Source organism: Melanerpes formicivorus, unplaced genomic scaffold, assembly GCF_026170545.1.
Source record: "Melanerpes formicivorus ecotype bairdi unplaced genomic scaffold, bMelFor1.0.p_v2 SCAF_33, whole genome shotgun sequence".
NCBI lineage: Eukaryota > Metazoa > Chordata > Aves > Piciformes > Picidae > Melanerpes > Melanerpes formicivorus.
In genome coordinates this window covers 5,063,730-5,082,343 of record NW_027142385.1, presented here as the reverse complement: position 1 = coordinate 5,082,343, position 18,614 = coordinate 5,063,730, and the positions used below count along the sequence as shown (strand labels likewise).

At 38.7% G+C, this 18,614-nt stretch overlaps 1 protein-coding gene across 11 annotated transcripts in view; it reads right to left on the bottom strand.

Annotated features, from left to right (window-relative positions):
* DENND1A (DENN domain containing 1A) overlaps positions 1-18,614 on the bottom strand; it is a 202,798-nt gene that overhangs the window by 95,929 nt on the left and 88,255 nt on the right. For all 11 annotated transcript variants that reach the window (XR_010989502.1, XM_068155776.1, XM_068155777.1 and 8 more), the window contains 4 exons: positions 18,519-18,599; positions 16,300-16,353; positions 10,794-10,904; positions 4,265-4,365 (listed from right to left, as the gene is read on the bottom strand). Coding sequence is in view for 10 of the 11 variants with exons in the window: in XM_068155776.1 (XP_068011877.1) it covers positions 4,265-4,365; positions 10,794-10,904; positions 16,300-16,353; positions 18,519-18,599 (347 nt within the window). In the remaining variant the exon portion in view is untranslated. The remainder of the gene's footprint in view (positions 1-4,264; positions 4,366-10,793; positions 10,905-16,299; positions 16,354-18,518; positions 18,600-18,614) is intronic.

Here is an 18,614-nt window from a genome sequence, read left to right as displayed (position 1 = left end):
AGCTGTGCCACAGTACTCTAAAAAGGTGGCTCTCAGAATATATTAATGTTGGCTGCTAAGCAGTCTATCTAATATAAAAGACTGGTTTAATCACCCTAGAAGATATACTGTTGCTTCTTTTAAAAGCCCACAGAGTAACCTGAGCAACAATGCTCTAGGACTAGGAGAACATACTAAGCTGTGTTACAGGTCAGCAAAGACAGGCTTTTCTTACAGGCTAATTTTAAACACAGACACTGAGAGCAAACAGGAAGAAAACAGACACAGTGGGAGTGTTTTTATGCCACATGAAAAACAGACCTGAAGTAGTGAGGAAAATTAATAGACTGTTTCTTTCACATCGAGGAATGTTTAAATTCCAAACAGCAAAATAGATGGACAAGCTCTGGCCAAATTTAAGGAGTTGTATGTGCTTGGCTACTGATGCTTGGTGGCAGTATCTCATTAACCAGTGCTTTTGGCACCTGCTGGCATGTACTTTTCTTAAAAAACAAAACAAACAAAAAAATTCACAACCTAAATCCCCCAAGCCCCCAACCAGCACTGCTTCATGTTTCTTCTGTTATTCTCTATTCAAAGAAGTAAGCAACTGTGCATTAAGGTGTGAAATCTAATGATAGGTTTCCCACCATTTTCTAGTCTCCACTCAGAATCTTCCCTGGGCTGAAAATATATCAAAGAATAGTACCTGATTAAAAGACAAACAAAAAAAAAGAATAGTACTCTTCCCCCTGCTCCCCCTCTCCAACTCTCTCCCCCACAAGACTGCACCACTCTCCCCCTCACAGTTAATCTAAATGTTCGGGATCAGATGGCTGAAGTCATTCCAGATACATGTACATGGTACTACACCTCTGTTACTGACTCAGAATCCCTACTACAAAGAGAGAGTGTATTGAGAACAAACATTTTGAAGATGTGGGGTTTTGGCCTTTTCAGTTCTGTGGTTAGGAGCATGAGTGAGGAATGCATACATGTTAAGTTTAAAAATTCTTTCACCTCTTCCACGTTATAAATTAAAAAAAATAGCAAAGAACAAACTGAAAAATGAGAAACCACTGTGTTATAGAAGCACTCAGTGTGAAATGCAATGTCAGTGACGTAGATTGACACTGAGTATGTTTGTGGCAGAGCTGTCATTCACCTGTGACAGTGACAATCTCCAATCACTTTCCTTTCCCTGCCTCGCTCAGGAATGCTCAGTGCTCTCAACAGCTAAAGAGAACTCTCCACACTGAGCCTCAAGTTTCTCTTATATGAAGTTGGCCAAAAGGATCTTTGAGGAGGATAGGTAGATACTTTACCCATTTGCTCTCTGCAAAGAGACTATTCCACCTCTGTGTATCTCTTGAAAAGCAGTTGTTGTGTCCCCTGCGCTTCCCAGGGAATACAAGAAGTTCCAAATTTCACAACCACCAGCTGTCAGTGGACCAGTTGGGACCTCAGAAGTTTCCTTTAAACAGAAAGTTTCCACTGGCAATTCAAATGATTGCAAGTAAATAATCAAAGGTGGAATGTACTTGTTTCAAAATCTTTCAAAGGTGATAAGCAATGCAGTCTATGGAGCCTACCCTTCTGCAACTTCCAAGAGAGCAGAAGATTCAAAAGCTTCACACAGCACAGGCAATAAATGGACAATGAATAACAAGGTGTTTTGTATTCATAATAACTGAAGGAAAGATCCTCATCACTTTAAATTTTGTTCCCATTTCAGCTCCTTAAAATTCTTGTGTCACATCTGCAAAAGGTATAACCAGGCACTAATTACACTGAACTCTTATTTTAAATAATCTCAGGTTATTTCCCTTAAGAAGCAACGAAAAAGCAATAAGATCCCCTTAAAGCAGGGAGCACTGTGCTGATTTCTTAGTCCTCCTAGGCAAAAATGACATCTCCAAGTTCACACAGTTACAAAATAGATTGATTCTATTTTGAGAAATATATTTATGGCACACAAATTGTTCCTAAATTGACTAACTCAAACAATTACAGTGTAGAGTGCTACCTCTCCAATTAAAGTGTGTGCAGCGTCCTCTCCAATTAAGGTTCATATCTGGCTAAGGTAATCAGTTGTATTTGTAAGCATGCAGTTACAATCTACCTAGTAATTGCATTTTTTAATCACATATTTCACACACTAGCTGGCTCATTCGTTCTGTGGACGGGTGTTATGCCATGAAAGAATTCATTCAGTAGAGCTCAATGACTTGTGTCTTTATTTCCTTGGGTACACTGCCCAAGTGTTTGCTTTTTGCACACTTCTGCTCCCAACTGCAGGATCTGGACTTAGCCCCTCTTAACATGGCTTTGTCAGAAAGTCAATGAATACCTAATCTTCAAACCCAGCGTAAAAGCCTCTTGTGGTCCACACCGTTGTCCTGAAACTCCTAGCAGCATGTACCTGAAGAAAAAGCTGGCAGCAGCCGCCTTCATGTGTTAATTACAGATGCGAAGCCCATTATGCAGAGAAAGGGCACCTGCTGGCAGTGCAAATGATGAGAATCTGCCCTTCCTGTGCAGCCAGTAAATTGAAGGGTCATTTCTACAGGAGATAACAGGTTTAGATTCCCTTCCCTGTATCCTCGACAGAGGCACGTACTTAACATTTAAATCATCCGCAAAGGAACAAGTTTCCTTTCAATCTACATGGTTCAGTTCCTAACACTTCACTTAAAAAAAAAAGAAAGAAGTCAGTTATCCTGGCTGCTTCCTTATTCTTCTCAAAGGCAGAGAAAACATCCCACAGAACACTGTCACACTTGAAAAAACCCCAGCCAACCTCCACACTAAGAGCCACGTTTAAAATAGGGTATCGGATGACACAGTAAGTTTAAGTTTATGTTTTCCAGAGGACTTTTAAAAATGCTAGGGGATAGAGAGAGGCTGTTTTGGTGTTCTCAAATCATTCCCAAAAGTGCATTAAGTGCTGTGCTCCCACAAACAGTTCAGCTCCACAGGGACAAGTGGAAGCAGAGAAATAGACCTTGCCGGTAAAGACAAAGGCATTGAGTCCCTCAATCTTTTCTGCATCCTTCATCACTTGAGTATGTGACCACACAGCAGCCTGTTCATGTTTCCCTTGTGATTTCCTTTTACTTCTAAGCCTGTGGAAGCCTCACCTCATCCTTCATATCCCTCAGTTTAATTCCACCCGAGCTTTGGCCTTACTAATTCCAGCCCTGCAAGCCCAGACAAAAATTCCATTAACTCTCCATTTAGGACTTGAGAGTTTAACTTCTTTAGGAAGCCTAAGGGAAGGCCACTGTTTGGGGGAAGACTTCATGTCCCTGTTACCTACGCAAAAAGGAAGGAAAAAAAAAGGGGGGGGGGGAAGTGACACAAACTGAGCATGAGAATAACTGAGCCACTAAAAGCAATAGCATCTTAAACATCTTCCAAGTTACTCATAGTACTCATCCACCATTCTGATGCACAGCAAATGAGAGATGATGTCATGGCCGATGAGGCTAAACTTGAGTTTGTACTAGAAAAGAAAGTAAAGACTGAGAGACTCTGAGAGGCACAGTAGACAGGCCACTGAACTATTAACCACAGGGTCCAACAACATGCTGCTCTGCAGACCCCAGAGTGAATAAGGAGACTTCCTGGGCCATCTGGACAGCGTGAAATCATAAAACAGGTTGGAAGGAACCTCAGAGGGCAACTGGTCCAAGCTGCCAGTCAAAACAGGGTGAGACTTGACGTTAGACGAAGCTGCTCATGGGCTCTGCCAAAATTTATCACATCATAATAATGAGTAGGTTTTTGAAAGGTTTACATTCATTCCCCTAAATAAGGTAAATACCATGTTTTAAACACACTGATAATAAAAGATCACCATGGGAAAATATGTACCTCTCCCTCCATCTCAAATAGCTCAAGAAAGCAGAAAAATGTGAGTACCTTCTTCAGTGCATCCTCTACATTAGGAGTCTTAATTCAAATGTTAACATTTAACACAGATATGCTGAAAAGAGCTTTTAATTACACAATATCCAAGTTGTAGCCTTCCATAGTAACCATTCATATTAGAGTATCTCAACATACTGATAGACAATTATATCTTGCCATGAGGATAAGTTTTTTTTCTTACTAGGTTGGTTGCTTCCTTAATATGCCATCATATTTTTAGAGTAACAGTTGCATCAGAAGAAGATATATGACTTACTACAGAGAAATGTTGTGAATTTAAAGGATACATATCTAATATATATCCAAACACACACACACACACACACACACACACATATATATATAGCCTTACCAACAGTAGTCCAATAGATGTGGGGGCAGAACAGGAATGTAAACATGCTGCCAGAACATCGGGTAGAGCATAGCGGCAGACCCATGAATGCAGGCAGTTAACTGAAAAACACATATTAAAACAGGACCATAAATAAGACAAAACCCAAGCTTTAAAAGGTAAAGTTAGAAGAAAGAAAAAAAAGTAAATAATCAATTCTGCTTTCGTATCAACATGTTTTACAACAAAATAAACAGCGCTGTTGTTAAGAAAAGGGTATTGGTGGGTGAAGCATGACTGGTTTATGGTAGTTGTATTTTGACTGCCTTTGTAAACAGCTGAGAACATGATTCATTCAACAGAACCTGAAAACAAAGCTAGTGCTCTATAAAGCAACAGAAACGTGGAAATGAAAACACAAAGGGTATGAAAAGCCAGTAAAGGCAAATCCTCCCAGTTCTGGTCATTACCATCCATTAGATATCATGAAACTGCTCTGAAGTGGTAACACAAACTGGAAAGAAAAAACACAAGCCCAGGAAGATACCATGTGAGTAGCACACATTTCTTAAGAGTGTGTTGTATTGAATGCAGTGATCAAATTGTTATTTACTTGCCCTCCACCAAATCATTTGATTCACTGAGTTTCCTAGTTATGGGGTTTACAAAAAATAATAAAATCCTTCAGAATAGTTTAGATGTTGGCAGGTACCAAATGGAAAAGATCACAAGTAGCAAACACAGGTGCCAGTCAAGCTGTGGGGAGAATCATCACAGAGCTTTGGAGGAAATTACATTTCTCAATCCCATTTCAAATGATAATTAATAACATGGAAAAGAAGATAAGCAGGATATTTGTCACATTCACTAAGGATATTAGAATGGAGAAGGTGGTAATCCTCAATAAGGAAATCTCAGCAAAAACTGTACTCCAAATACCATAAGAAGAGGATAGGAACACTCCATGAAAAGGGAAAATAAATAAATAAGGCAGAACAGTCATACAAATAGAACATACAAGGAAAAGACTAAGAAGTGACAGGCAATCACATCCACCCTGACAGTGTTTTGCAGTTTTAGAGTGTCTTTTAATCTGAAATGATGCCCAGCACAAGTACTACAACGTCTTTCACTTGTGAGACGCATTTTGAGAACAATACTCAACAAAAGCCTAGCAGACATTTGAAGGTACGATGAAATCAGGCATGTAATGCTTGTCTGGACAGTAGGGAGGAGGAAGAGCACTTCTTGCAAATACCAACAAGACAAAATCTAAAGCACTTGGGGCCTTGTGGTGACCTGAAGTTGTGAGAGATGAACCTAAGCAAAGACAAATTGTGCCATGAATCCTAACTCAGTGAGGTGCAGGGCAAAAGAATTAAAAATAGTGACCCTCATTATTATTAATTTCCATTAAGACAGACTACTGAATTATACACCTCATCACAGGGAACCCATAACTGGTAAAGAAAATGGGTCTGCAGAAGATAAACTGGTCTCTTCAGGCTCCATGTCAGGGAAAATCAGCTACAAGTCTGGATGAAGTCTGGCTTACGTTCAATGCCAAAGCCTTTAAGTAATTCCGGTGCAGTTTCTGTAAGTAACAGAGTCTGGTTTTCTGATTAACATGCAGGTCACTAGGCAAGAAGATGGAAGACAAGCACATATTTTATGTGCTATTTTTAAAGCCCCTAACAATACAGATCTGGATAAGCAATAAGAATGAATGAAGGGACAGATTTTTTGAGGCTTCTGGGCAGTGTGGTTCAGGCAAGAGTCATGGCGAGGTGTGAGCTTGGCAAGCAGGTGTTTTGCAAAAGCAGAAAAGGGCAGCTGCATGGAAGCTGCTCCACACAGAAAGTTGCTCACTCTGGTACAGTGATCCCTCTTAGCACAATTCAAACACAAACCTGTTAGTATCCTTTGTTTCTATCTTGTCTATTACATCCATCTCTTGACCTATATTCTTTACCAGTTCTCTACCACAGTGAGTGACATTCACCTGCACAAACAGTATTGTTCCATCTCTATTAATCTTAACACCCAGTTCAGTATCTCCACAATTTCATTAAGCTCTTTCAAAAAATACTGATAAAATCTGGAGGCACAGTCTTATCTGACCCTCTTTTAACATTCCTTAGATTTTCACTTCTGTCTCCCAGGAAAGCTGCACGGTCACTCCTCACCTTAGCACACCTTGATTTGGCAAGTGGCATAACAAGAGGGCCACGTAGCCAAAAGTGTTCCAGTGCTGGCAGTGTTTCCTGAAGTAAGAATATGCAAAAAATTCAAACTAGATTTGAAGCAGCATCCTAAGGAAATAGCATCCTTGGAAGCAGACAGGGTACAGCAAGCATCTGAACAAGTACCTGTTCAGTCTCTCTCAATAAGAAAGGTCTTTATTAGCAGATGAACATTATTTTATGGTCCATATGGGATGGAAATATTAGTAACTAATAAAGCAAACTTAGCTAATTAGAGGAAAATTTAGAAGCTACAGAATCTTGAATTTATTCTGTATTTATGAGTCACAAAACACTAAAGTTTTATCCCTATCCTATTATATTTCAACTTAACTTTATATTATTCCATCTGGAGAAGATGCTCCTCTCTCACAAATTAGATGAAAGGCAGAGCCTAGTTCCAAAATATGCAGCAGGGGAAAAAAAGGGCATGCATCCCACTGTAGCTTTTCCTCTGTATTCCTAAATCCTTTATGTTTGCTGTTTCTGTTCTCCAAATCAAAAAGGTGTCTGGAAAAGGCACTGTTAAAAAATTTAATTCTTACTTAACAATTGCTTCCATGAGGATCAAATGGATTATTTCCTAGCATTATTATATAACCTGGTTGCCACTGTAGAGAAGTGAACTCAGTAATCCAAGGAGGCCCCTTCCAAGCTCCCTCCCATTGGTTTTAAAACTCAGCAAGAAAAGATTAAACAGATATAATGCTCAACACTGCAGACATCTGAGCAGAACCTGTCACTTATTTTTGAGATGTACTCCCACCTTGCTATCTGGCATGAATTCAAATAACACACTACCATGGGTAAGCACCAGTACTGTCCTTCAACTCTGCCAAGATAAGGGCTCATAAAAAAGAAATAGCATATTTGCTGGAGACCTCACCTGATTAGTGATTGCCATACAGAAAACAAGCACTTAATAATAAGGCAGCCTGAGAAATGCCCAACTGTCAAAACTATAGGAATCCAGCATTTTGAAATAAGATTAGTTCCACTACCTCAGCTTCCTGCAGCTGTTGCTAGAGAATGTAAAAAGATAGCTGTGTAAGAAAGACATTGATTCACTCATTCCTTGCAGTTTTATATTTACTACTCTAACAGCCTTATTTGAGCAAATTAAAACCAATGGGATTTTATCACACATATAGAAGTTACAAACTGATGGTGAATTACAATAGACATTTTCCAATGTGTTTTACTTTCTCTCTCCTGATGGAGAGACATTGCACAGTTTTACAGATGCAGAATGTGGCCTCAAATGTGTAACATATACTGGGAAAAAACCACCACCTTTTGCAGTTTGTAAGATCATTTTTCTGCTTTACTCAGGGCAAAAATGAAGTAGAAAGTTTAAGACTGAGTTACATATGAATTAAGCAGAGAAAGCAGGGCTGTTGCAAAGGCTGTGTATGCAGGTCAAGACCTATCCTGGCGGGTTAGAAGGACAGCAACACAGCTCTCGGGAAGGAAGAGCTTGTGCATTTAAAACAGTAGTTGTAAGGCTGCTTGTAGAACAAGAACAGTGCAAGCTCTTAGCTGTGCTGCATCACAAGGACATTTGGTGAATGGTATTAATAATACGTTGTCTTTTCCTAAGGACCACTATTTCCTTATCCTCAGAGCCCTGAGGCATGTCAGAAACCAAGCAGGGAATGAGAAGTTGTGTATCAGAGGTTTCTGTGACATGGAAGAAGTGACATGGCAAGCTCTCAGCTCTCAGGAACAAAAGAGTCTGATGTCAGAAAGGTATTTTTTGCTTTGTACTAACACTCAAAAAGTAACAGAAAAACTATGTAAAGAAATTCACCTCAGTATGATGGAGCCAAGCAGAAACATCACAGAAATTCACAAGTTTCAGTCTTTTAAGAGTCATCAGGCTTCATGTTAACCACCTTTTTATAATGAGAGACAACCTGCTGCTGCCCTTCTCACAATTAGTTGTCACACCTTGCTGTGGCAGGGCTGCACAAGCAAGTCATGATGGAAGGGAGAATACTGGATGCAAGGGAAGCTCATTTCAGTTTTGCAGCAGCACGCTCCCACCAGCAGGTGGTCTTTTAGCAAGCACAAGTTTTTTTATGCATTTTGGTTCCTATCTGGCTTTTCATGAGAGTAGTCAGACCACAGAATACAGAAAGAAATGTAACATGAATAAGTGCTTCAACATTTGAAAAAAAAAAAAACAAAAAGAGTTTTCTTATGCAGGAAAAATCCAGGAGAGCAGCAATAATTCAATAGGTTCAGTACACATGATTTACAAAATAGCTAACAAACACAGCCTCATTCAGTTACCTCCAAATCATGTAGAACTTAACTATATTAAGGGTATTTCAAACCAAAATTTGAATTTGGTATGATGCATTAAAGCACAGAATTCATTCCACCATGAAAGGCTTTCTATCCATGACTGTCTAATTTTCTCTCTTATTTGATATTAAATTGAAGCCTTAAGCGTGCCATGTCTCTCAAAGGCAAAAGAAATGCACTGCAAATAGGTCCCTTCCACTTTCATTTTTTTTTGTTAAAAAACTAAAAAATAAAAAACAAAGAAAGCAATTCCCCTCCCCACCACACCACCCTCACTTCACTTTGAGAATTCTCAGTTTGGTACGTTTCCAGTTACAAGGTCTTGGCTTCCGCTGAGCACAGTTTGAAATAAAATAATGCAGCTTGTTCCTACTGCTGGAACATGCAGAGCAGAGCGTGCAGGCAAGGAATCACTGGCGCTGGCCCAACACTTCAAACCTGTCTTACACTGTCACTCCAATCTTGGAGCAGTTTATATATAAAGTTGTAAGATAAGAACACACAATATGAATACCCCTCCCCACTGAAGAACCAGACATGCTTTTATCTTGGACAGAGGCAAAAGGAAGAGAAATAGCAGAAAGATAGGAAAGAAAACACAACGCTACTTGTGAAATGGCTCATTAAGGAAGGCAAAGTGACAGGTAAGTAATTCTTCTTCCCAGGCTCTGTCACAAAGGGAGAGATTAAACCAACCAGCCACACAAATTGTGAAATGCTTTGGATAGCCATTCTCTTCTTTCCTCCTCTCTGATAATTTACTATTCTTTTCATTCCTTATGTTCCTGAATAAACACCTCTCTCTCTTCTATTTTATTCAATTACCAGGTCTGGATGTGGTGCTCTTTCTTTTACTAGGGAGGACACAGAGCACCTGGCAAATATAAGAGTAAAGATTTTACAAGTTTTCTAAGATATTAAACTTTGTGAGACTTCAATTCTTTCAGTTAAATGTAGGATTGATTGTAAATACTTAATAATAGGTCCCAGAGATTATTTTAACTCTTCTTGTTTCTCTTACCTTTCAAAATGATATTGTAATAATTATACTGAAAATAAGTATGAAGTCTTACTCTTGTTCATTTTCCTGCCCTCTACCTACAGGCCATCCATACATGATTTTATGTACAGAATTTCAGCCTTCCATAGTAGTTACAATTCCACAAAGCAGCTTTAATCTCAAACAAATGTAGGTTATGGTCAGACAGTAAGAGACTGGTTAATACCATAAAGAATGGAACTGGAAGCTTGTATGTTAGAAAGGACTGCTCAGGTACTTAAGCTCACTCAGTCCACTAGAAAGCAAAATTAGTTAAACCTTCTTATGCTTGCCATTCATAAAGGAAAGCAATCAATACCCATTTACAGAGCAAACAGAATGAAAACAGTTTCTTTTATAAAGGAAATCACAATCTTACTGACTGATTAACTTTGAAAGGCATAACACAAAACTTTGAACTAAATCAAGCCGTGTACTTGTTTTGATGTCCAGTCACTTTTAGAAGGGAGTACTCGAGAGTATTCAGTAGCTTTCATCTCCCAGACACTTGATGGAGCCTAAGTAGCACTAAGGCTACTACACCTTAACAAACAAACCTGCAAAAACGTGGATGGTCACCGTGTTTTAGCCCATCCTTCAGTTCATCCAGAGAAGGTCACTAGAGTATCCACCTGACACTACCATTTACCCACTGTTTGTTTTTTCCCTATTGAGCAAATAATGAAACAGGGAGTTCACAATGGCATAAATATTTGTATGTTTATGTACCAATCAACCTCCAGAATTCCTTTTAAAAAAACCCTACTACTTTTCATTTGAATATTAGAGCCCAGAAGCAGTTCAGTAAAATTATCACATAGAACCATAGAACTGAGTTGAGACTGCGTAGCTGAAGTTGGAAGGGGAGTTGGAGATCACAGGATCATTTCTTATATACAAGTGTCATTAAAAGAAAAAAAGGCTATTTAGAAGAGAAGTTGTTCTGCATTGTACTTACAGTGCTCAGCTTACTACAACAAATGAGGATGCGGCGTTCATACAGCATACTGGCATAGAGATGCAGCATGTTGTTGACATCAACTGCTACAAAATACTCTGTCAGATTTCTCTGGGAAGAGAGCAAATAATTTTTGATTCATGATATTATAAACAGAAGTGTCCTTAACAAAAAGAAAAACCAACCCAGATTTCACCCTCCTATTATTCTAGATCCAGTATGTGGCTTAATAAAGCAAGCAGTATGTCTTCTTATGTCAGAGCACTTTTTAACTGCAGCATCTTTTCCATAACTTTTGGGGAGCTAGGTCATGGAATCATACAATTGATGATGTTTCACATACAGGTTCTTACATACAAGATATTCCTGTGAGAGAGAAAAACATCTTCTGTCACTTTTATGGAAACTTTAAAGTTCTCTGATGAAGTATCAAAACCATTTCTCCATCTAACAATAAAAGCAGCTCTCTTAGACATCAATTCTAATGTGACCAATTTGGATGAAAGCTCAGTCTAGGCTAGAACAATTCTGATAATTGGAAATACACATGGACATTTAACACACAAGCTAAATACATCTACACAGGTTGGCTGAACTCCTCCCTTTGTACACTCAGACACATGATTCCCCATGGTGGAAGGCAGAAAGCACTTCCTCAGGAAACTGGGAAAACTGAGGAAGGAGACAGAGAATTCTCTTTCTCTAAAAATTTCAGTGGATGCCCATCTCTGACAGAGAGACAGGATTCAAACATCCAATCAGTATGTTTATATAGTATAAAGAAAATTAACTGCAGTAGAAATACCTTGCAAGCAAAACACATCTGCAGTCTGCCTTTAAAGCACAGATAGAAGGACCAAGACACAAGGAAGTAATACTGCCCAAACTTTACAGATACATTTCCTGCACAACAGAGGTTTATTTCATGCTTTTGTTGCTCAGAATATTACAAAGTACCTAAGTAGCGTAAATAACTGAGATTCAAAAAAGAAAACAGAGCAAGATGCACAAAAGGCTATCCTCCCATCAGCCAGTAACACTACCCATTCATCATTACCAATGTAACTCCCTGGTGCACCTGCTGCTGTGGCATGAATCATGTATAATTTACTAAACAGTTAAGATATCTCCTAATAAACAGTAGAATGTGATGCTAAGATCTTTACTATCAAAATTAAAAGCCACAATGCGGGTAACTTGATCAAAATATATTACATTCTCCCAGAATGAGGGGTTTTTACAGTGCAAAGGCAAAGAAAAAAGGATTTTTGTGTGTAGAGGATATTCTCATTTCTTAAAACACAGAAATTTTCAAAAGGGATTGTGGTGGAGGAAAAAAATAATACACCTGAAAATGCTGAATTAGGGAATTTGCTTCCAAATAGGTAAGAAAGGGTTGCTATATAATAAAGACAGCCTTATAGAAAAAGCACATGAGAGCAAAATAAGATTAGTCATGAATTCAAGTGCAATCTTAATCATCGTTAAATAAAAAAGTGCAGAAAAGCAAATATGATTTAGAAACTTAAAGAAGCTTAACAAAGCCTATTAGCACTTTTGACAGATCCAAAGATAACTCTGAAACCACCAATACTTGGCCTGAGAAGTCTGCCAAGATGCTTCATACCGTGCAAAAATATGTTCCACAGCTTGCCATCCAAACAGAAAGAACTGAAGGAAAAATTAAGCATTGTATTTGGAAGACTTTTGTACCAGTATGCGAGATAGAGAAAAACTAAGCTCATTATGGTTAACTTCAAACATGTTAATATAAACCAGTCATTCAGCTCTTTGTTAAAGAAAAGCTCTTGCCACAGACAGGTATATTCAAAGAAGCAGGGGGGGGTGGGAAAAAAAAGCCAACACATTTTGCCAAAAACCTATTAAACTATCATGTACTTTTTCTGTATTTCTCATCCCATCTGTGCTGATTAGCATGATATTTTTGTCTAAACATAAGCTGTCTTCTCTACGGCTCTTCTTCCCCCTCTCACCCATCTTTCCACAACGCCAAAACACAGCGCATGACGACACAATTACTGCAAATAGTGTGAATTAAAAGAATTTGTAAGTAGCTCTAAACTCCCTTTGATGCCACCCAAATTAGGGGCATGGCAAAAGGAGCGCATAATGCCTGCAGTCTGTCTGAAGGTATAGATGTGTGCGCAGGGATGTGTTTATAAAGCAACAGTATCCACTAACAAGAGGAAAATAGACACAGGGAGTTGATTTGCAATTATTCTTCCATCAAGTTTATTCTAGCAAAATACTGGCTTTGACACACAAATGTACCTTCAGATGGAAAGATTTATAAGGTTTTAGTCTTCTCTGCTCTCAGAAATTTGCCAGTGACACCTGCGAAGCATGTGGGCGGTATGGTAATGTATTGATACTGAGGAAATTCACGTGTTAGCTCAAAGTTTTATTTATAAGAAAGCTGTCATCTTTGAAGATGAAATTGGGACTTACACATGTATTTTGAAAGACATGTCTCGTAAGTGACAAAACCATGAATGAGTTAAATAAATACAAATGAAAGCGTTCCAATTTGGAGTGTAATTGTTGTGTACGTTGTTTCCTAGGATCTAAACCTTTCCTGGGGGAGAAAAAAGGGGGATTTTTTAAAATAAAAAATGGGAGCAGATCTCCCCCATTCCTCTCAAAACTTACTAAGTCTGCCTTTGCAAGTTCATTCCCCTTTGATCATTTGCTATGTAGTATCAGTAAATGCACAAGAATACTGACTTCTGAGATTAAAAGAGAAAATAAAATTAAACATCCTGTGCTTTTCTTCCTTCATCATCTAATGGAGAATTTTTGACTGAAGGAACAATCCAAAGAGCTTTCTGCTTTGCCAAGAGTGAAGCTCAAATAGTAAGATGGATTATAGCTCACTTATTTAAGTCAGCTCTTGAATGGCTTCATTTACAAGACTGCAGTAAATCCCATATTAGAACAGGTCAATAGAACTGAGTCATATTTCCCTCCCCATCCTCCTACTGGAAATCCCTCTTTGAAGCACACATATAAAATCTAACGTGGGTTAGGCAACTGTGCTCTTATTAGCATGCTCTTGTTGGGGAGAACAACATACTGAAGACAATGCACTCTATCAAGTGGTGCAAATACAGAAACAAAAAGTGGATGGGGATTTTAAGAAAATCAGGTTGCAAAAGTTAAGTTGTGATGAGGGGAAAAAAAATCAGGCATTTTGAAATATATGAAAATACAGCAGAACAGTATCACCAAGAAAACATCACCATTTCAGGTTGCTGACTTACCTTAAACAGGACAGACACTACTAGGAAACACAGAGCTTGCACTGAATTTCCTGCAAGGAACCCAATTTACTTCTGCGTTAAGAAATCCTTCCTATCACTCAAGTCTTTTGAAAAGGTGAATGCTTAACTGTTACATAAAAGTGTCCATGCTAAGTGTTTTTGAGACTCATTAAACATATTGATCTGACACAAAGTCAGATAATTTCAAGAAGTTTGTTAACATTCCAGATAAGAGTTCTGTGCAGCTCTCCATTAACCATTACACACAACTTCAAAGTTTGGCACTGCTAAAACTTTTGCTAATATGGGTTTAAAACATAATTACTGATAAGATATGTAGACTTTGGAATAAATCAGGCCAACTGATTAAAAATCCATGAAGATTTATGCTCATTTAATGTTCATGTATTATTCTCTCATTTGCTTCAGTTCCACATGAACTACAAATAGAACAAATCCTCACAATACTCGTTAGAAAGCATAAACAAAATGCTTGAGAAACAGCAGCAAGTCAACTGCTACGACTGCTGGACCAGTGGATTTGATTTTAAATACTTTTCTTAGAAACCCTAGCTTTCAAAATTTTAGTGTATACTGTAGGCATAAATATTTGTTAATTGAAATGCTCCCACACCTCTGTTCCCAGAGGTGCCCTGGCTCACCCCAGCCACTGCCACGAGCCCATCCTTCACGTGCCATCACTGCACAGGATACCTACATCGAGCCAGCCGCATTCCCTCTGAGGCACATCAGCACCACTCAATGATTCAAAGAGGATGCTTTTTAGTATCACATGGCACTCCCAGCCATGAAGGTTGAGCATTCAGTTTTCAAAGGGTTCCCAATTCCTCCTGGCCCAAGGCTTCTGCCTTTATAACAGCCTTTGATTCCTGAGCATTCATCATGTCTCCTGCTCAAATGTTTTGGGAAGCTGACTCATCTTTGAATATAAAGGGAACAGCACCAGCAGACATAACCAACAAAGCATAAAAACAGCTATACTGACTTTACCATCTATTGTGCTATTGAGCTGTTCCATATCAGTTAAAGCAAGCCAAAGCTAGATCATCTACTTTTAATCCTTGCTACTGGTTTCTTATCACTACTAGCTTATTTCTCTCTGCCTTTCAGTTTACCAGCCTGCAAAACAGAAATAAACTTCTTCCTTGCTCTCCAGGTGATCTGAGCTTTATCAGACAAAAACTGTTGAAGTTTGAGATGATTAACATGAAAGAGATGAACATGAAATATAAACCTTATAAACAAGTAACCACATAGCTGGATTATGGCAGGATTTGATAGCTGGTTTAGATGCAGGAATTGACTCTTGAATTACTCCTAATATATCGTATTTCTACAGAAATAAAGCACCTTAGAAGAAAGAACACATCTATTAAATTTACTGACAGGCTACGTCTCAGTATGAAAAGTCTACGACACAGAAAAGCTAGCAAGAATGTTTTAAAACAGAAACAAAAAGCCCCAAATGTTATCTGCTATACAAATCATCCACAAATGAGATGAAATGTCTTGACGATTCCCTTTTCTTTCTTTCTTTCATGCCATAAATTAAGGTATATGGCACTAAGGCAGACTGCAAAATGCTGAGAGAGAAAACTGGGATGTCAGGCACAGAAATTAGGCTAAGAGGTATCACAGGAGAATATTAAAGAGTATTTAAGAGAAACAAATGCCAGCATTGTCTTTCCACAGACCTATCATCTGGCTAGAAATCTGAGGCATGCTGAAACACATAGAAGACAACTTCGTAAGGCTTTAAAAGTCTCCCAAAAAGTGACCCTAGAGAAAGGCAGTGTGCTTGGCATTTTCAGAAAGTTGTCCAAAAGGGATCACTGTTACTGATCTCTCATGTCACTCTTTCAAAAGGGCCTCTCTGTATGATTTGCAGACCTGCTTCTTTCTACCCATATTGGTCAGGCCATTCATACCTTATCCTAACACATTTCAGCTTTTAACCACCAGTGCAAATTGTCACCTGAATTCTATTCTATAAAGGAGTATGTTACCCCAAAGGAAACAATGATTGCCTGAGCAACTGCAGCTAACAACACACCATTAATGCAAGGTCCCTAGATGTTCAAGATCTAACAATATTTTACAGAATGTTATCTATTACTAGGCCACATAGAGGTAAGAATTGTTATCTATTTTGTTGCTGATATTAAATAGAAGCGGTAAAGCACATGGTCCTCTGGAGTACTCACATTTTCAGGTATACTAGGAAGCTCTCTGGTGTCAGGCACAGTAAAGTAAGAGTGCTGGGAAAAAAATAGAAGAGCAAATATTAATTATTGCAATATTGTCAAGAGCAATCTATATTTGTTGCTTGATATCAGTAACAGCAGTTGCTCAGCTAAGTAAAAACGACAGAACATTTGTTACCAACTACCAGTGTGACTACTTTGTCATGGGTTTCAAAAGCTGGATTCTCAGATCACACATCCAATATGAAATTCATTAAGATAGAAAGTATCAAATGCTCCTGCGAAGTTACATTAGGGTTTTTTGTTCTTCAGAGTCTCTACAGACAGACCCACACAACATATGATATAGGCCAAGGAAACTCCAAGGCAGTTGATAATTCAAGCCATCTTTCCACAGCCCACTGCAGGTTGCAGGATGGACCACAGCAACAGCAACATCGAGCCCTCTTCTGACTTACAGCGTCAGTAAGTTTCATACAAGACAATGGCGAAGCCATGGAAATTTACTGAGAAATGCTTCCTGAAGTTTTCTGCCTACTTACTTGAAAAATATTACTAAAGTCCTAGGTCACTTTTATACACCTTAAAAAGCATATTTTGGAAGAGCACATTGGTCCTGCAATGTCATATTCCATTATATTATGGGTTTTCTAGCTGCCTGCATTTGAAGAGACCAGGCTCACAGTACTCATAGCTGACCATGCATGACTTTCATGCTTCTTCCTTCGGGCTTTGGGAAAGAAGAGAATGAGACTAAACTGCTTTTGTAAATCAATGTTATATACAACTTATACTATTTTTAAGATTTTCACAATTTGTCTTAGGGGTACTTATTAATGACTTGCTGAAGCTTTAAGGGCTGTTACATTCTTGGCAGAGTTCCACAACCAGCACAACTTATTTTTTTATATATCTCTCTCAGACATTTCAGTGCTTCGTGAACAATCTATAACCCGAAATAGCAAGCGGGCACAACAGCCACACTGAATATAGACACTAAATGTATAAACACAAGTCCTTGCTTTTTGATACATCACTGTTTTAGTTTGGTTGAAGAGATGCAATGCAAATATACAGGAATAGTATATGGAATTGCATCACATATAGGAACCTCGCCCCAACCCCAAAATAGGCTTGCAAACAGCCAAAATAAAATGTGTAAAGACACCACAGCCAACAGTCCTTTGGCTGCTTTTTTATATCCTTTCTTGCTTCATCGCCCATGAAATGCCTGAGACAAGGGGAGACCAGCAGCATTCCTTGAAACCACTGGTATGAAAAAACTGAAATATCCCAACTGACGGTAGCCTTTTGAGAAAGCTCATCCCCTTAAACAGAAATGCTGTTCATGAAAGAGCTCGCCTCAAGAGGACTGGGACATTTCCACCGCCAGCTGGTGACCTAGCAAGGCCAAACAACTGTTACCTGTCGACTGACATTACAGAGTGAAGTGACGAGAGTAAGCTGCTTGTTGCCAAAAAGTACTTTAGAAGAAGGAGCAAAGGAAATGAGAGGGAGAGAACTGTGACTGCACACACCACTAGTTTCCATGTGAACTCTAAACAACTAATTGGCAACTGCAGCAATGTGCATTGTAAGGATTTTTTTACTACAGCCTGGAACACAAGGTTGTTCTGCAAAAAGAGAAGAATTCCAAAAGAATAAATACAAAAATATCAATCTGTCAATAAAATTTCACATCTCTTCTTTCACTGTTCTTTGATCAATTTTCTCACAAGATATAGAAATTAAATAAATCCTTTTTTGTATTTGAAGTTTTTTCTTGGAGGGAAGAAGAAACAGTTAATAAACAGTTAACACTGAAAACACTGCTATGACAGGTAGGAGACTGATTTCCAGTCTTGTCCCCCTTGCATACTTGCAAGATTCAGGACTTCTGTAGAAGTGTGGGCAATAAATGTCATGTTGCTGCTCTGTGACCTCTCGCAGGTCACAGAGGATATGGTGAGAAATTTCCATGGGGAATATACACAATCTTCCTCCAATCAGGGAACAGCATTTCAAAGACACTGGAGGTTAACGAAAGGGAAAAAGAGGGCCCCAAATGTGAAAAGGGGAATTTCACAGCTCTGTGTCCTCACAGGAAAACAACATCCGAGTACCAAGTTCCAAAAAGGAGAATTGCTTTTGACATTCCTCCACTATGATATGTAATGAAAACTGAGCTCCTTAGTTTACATCTCTCCCACTTTACTTACCACTCCAAGATGAACAGAGGTTCCTGGCTCAGGGATGGTAAGTTTATGAAATGTTTCTAGGAGCTCACTCCTTTGGCTATCCTGAAATAAGGAGGA